General features: G+C 38.8%; 1 protein-coding gene across 1 annotated transcript in view; it reads right to left on the bottom strand.

The window, feature by feature from the left end:
• The window catches only part of tmem185 (transmembrane protein 185), a 15970-nt gene that overhangs the window by 6746 nt on the left and 6110 nt on the right, over positions 1–3114 (bottom strand). Inside the window, exons 2-5 of the mRNA XM_037976688.1 lie at positions 2641–2817; positions 1997–2204; positions 1416–1499; positions 1047–1223 (exon numbers count right to left, since the gene is read on the bottom strand). Coding sequence (XP_037832616.1) covers positions 1047–1223; positions 1416–1499; positions 1997–2204; positions 2641–2817 — 646 coding nt within the window. The remainder of the gene's footprint in view (positions 1–1046; positions 1224–1415; positions 1500–1996; positions 2205–2640; positions 2818–3114) is intronic.

The following is a 3114-nucleotide window of genomic DNA, read 5'->3' as shown; positions in this document are numbered from 1 at the left end:
GCTAGCTGTCTCTACTTGTTGCGACCCCGGGTTTGATACTTCATGCGTCTCCATCTTTCAGCACTTATGGTGAAAACACGGCGCCGCACAGAAAGCTGCTGCCGTAAAGCATGTCGCAAACCCACACGTAAAGCAGAGTCATGTCTTAAAACGGAGGTTCTTTGCAAAATAGTTATTTTTTCTTCTTATTTATCACTTATATAAACTGAATGTATGCAAAGTGACAACACTAATACATTCGTCGTAGCCTACGTTATAAAATATATACATGAATCATTGATACAATTATGATAGAAACGAGAGAAACGATAGAAGAAAATATATCATGATAGACACTTTTCTATTGTCCCCACGATATGTATCGTTATATCGCCCAGCACTAAAAGGCAGATTATTAATTATTTAAATTGGAGGGGTTGAGACCAGTTTTTTGATAACTTAAGTAATGGCAGCAGACTTAGAAGCTCTGGGAACAATTCCAGAAGAAAGAGAGGAGGGTATAATGTCAGCAATGATAGGGAGCAGAGAGGAGAGACAGAATTTTACAAGGACTGTGGGAAATGAATAAAGCTGACAGGTGGAGGGCTTTGACTGGCAAATAAAAGCTGAGATGTCAGCAGCAGAGAGGACAGAAGTGGAAGAAGGGAGGGAGGACAGATTTCAGTTGGACTTGTTATAGTTAAGGCTACAACGAGATCCATGATGAATACATTTCTGGCAAGGTAGAAAAACAATGTCTTGATGAAGATGTATATCTGGAGGAGGAACATTCAGACAAAATGCAGGCAGAGGGGGTTGGCCACTGAGTACTGAATGAATCCAGAAACCAGATGGTGGATTAGAAATAGCAGAGACCAAACCAGAGCAGGCAACAGATAAAGCCTTTTGATCCATATTACAAGTAGGACGGCAGGTCCTTCGAATTTACCACAAAAGCTTCACAACAAGAAATAAAACATACTGACAAATAACAAATCAACTTAATAAAACTATGTTTTATTGTCTCTTTGCAAAACAATGACTAAGTTTTCATTTAGATTGTTTACCTCAAAGGTAAGAAGAGGTACCACAATGGTCATCCAGCTGATCGCCATGGTGATGTGAGTTCGCCGTTGCTCAGCAATGATGTCTATGGAGCGGAGGAAGAGGACTGACCAGATGATGTAGTAAAGGACAACAAGGCACAAGAAGGACATGAGGATCCACAGTGGGACACAGACGACCTGCAGGACACAAACACTGGATGTTTTGACAAAGTATATTACTACAGCAGTGATTAAGTTTAACACATAAATCAGGACTAAAGCAGAGCACATCTTACTTTGTGAAACCATAATGAATAAATATGGAATCTATATACGCCATATGTACATGTACTGAGAGAAAATGCACAAATGTGGATTTGTGGTCTTTACCAGCCAAGGCCAGTTGATGATTCTGTCTAGCCTCAGAGCAATGAAGATAAACTGCAGAATATTTACAGAACACAACACCTCCAGCTGAGAAAAAAAAAAAAACATGAAGGGTAATCAGCACAGAATTTTAACATGCAGTCTTATAGTCATTATACTGTCAATGGAACACCCAGATATGGTTTTCCATCAGAAGCACTAGGGTTTATTAAGTTCAACTTCTTAAGCTACAAATCAGTTACAAAAACTAAAACAGAGCTATAGTGGTAATTAGTTCAGTGTTTTTCAATTGAGAAAAACTATTTGTTGATTGATATTAAAACATGAAATTAAAATGAAGGGTTTTTTTTTTTTTAAATTGTAGAATACATAAAAGTTCATCATGCTGCCCAGCAACTCAGTTTGTATACAAGAATAGATCAAATAGACCTATTTTATTCCAAATGACATTTTCTAACCTAAGAACCGAACATGAAACATCTTCTAGGAAAAAATAAAAAAGGAAATTAAAACTATAAAGCCAGAGATGACAGTGCTTGTAACTTTGTCCTAGAGTACATACACCAAAATTTCTGTTTTCTTACCTCAAGGGAGCGATCATGTCTAAACCCCCAGACGCACGCTGCTACAGAAACAGGTGACACAAAGAAGAGAGGCATGAAGACAAGGAGCCAGAAGTAGTTCCCCCTTGCCACACGATCGCACACCAACACTTCAAACATCAGCAGCAGGACGTGGAGCCCCACAGCGATCAGCATGGCCTTGAATTCCACACATGTCTCCCCTTCAGCCCTAACAGAAGGGATGCAAAAATCACTTTATTCTAAAAGGAATAAACTTACACAGTTATTAAAACAGGCTATCTACATCCCATATTCTACTTGAAATAGGATTGGGACTCACTAGCCTATGAGAGACTTTAAGCATCTTCTGTAAACAGCCTTAAAGTTTTATTAGACAAATCTTTTAACTTTGTCTAATAAAACTCCATCTTTATTATGAAACAAATCCATGCACACTAATAAATTTCATTTTCTGCATTTTATATTCTTGTCAGTAAATCTCACTTAGACCTTGATCTATTTACAATTCTAAATAAGCCTAATCACACAGACAAACCATACAGATATAAATTGATGGTTGGCCTCAATGGATGTGCATAGTAGCTGCTTTGTTATTACTGACTGTAATCCCTTAAGGACAAATGTCAACATGTGCGTGAGTCTACCTGTACTGAGGGTTGTGAGCCCACACTCCGGTGCCCACAGAGGCCCCGATTATCACTAACAGCTTCCACAGCCATACTGGAGTAAACACAGCCCAGTAGCTCCAATGGATGACTCCATCCAGCCTCAAGGAGAGCAACACAGAGAACAACAGCAGGCAGGAATAGATCAGGAACTTACTGCAACAGAGGGAGGAAAGTCAGAAATGATATTCAAATTCAATTCAATTCAAAAATACTTTATTAATCCCAAAGGGAAATTAAATGTTGACGTCACTCATTTAAATCAAGGAGTTATAATAGATGGTGATGGCTGTGGGCAGGAAAGATCTCCTGTAGCGGTCCGTTTTACAACTAATCTGAAGAAGCCTTTGACTAAAGAGACTGTTTTCCGATGATGGTCTCATGAAGAGGATGGTCAGGGTTGTCCATGATTTCCTTGATTTTATGCAAAATCCTTCTTTGCATCATCATCTC

This window comes from Kryptolebias marmoratus, linkage group LG7 (genome assembly GCF_001649575.2).
Source record: "Kryptolebias marmoratus isolate JLee-2015 linkage group LG7, ASM164957v2, whole genome shotgun sequence".
In the NCBI taxonomy this organism is placed as follows: Eukaryota; Metazoa; Chordata; class Actinopteri; order Cyprinodontiformes; family Rivulidae; genus Kryptolebias; species Kryptolebias marmoratus.
The sequence above is the reverse complement of the archived record's forward strand: the minus strand, read 5'-3'. Positions and strand labels throughout refer to the sequence as shown.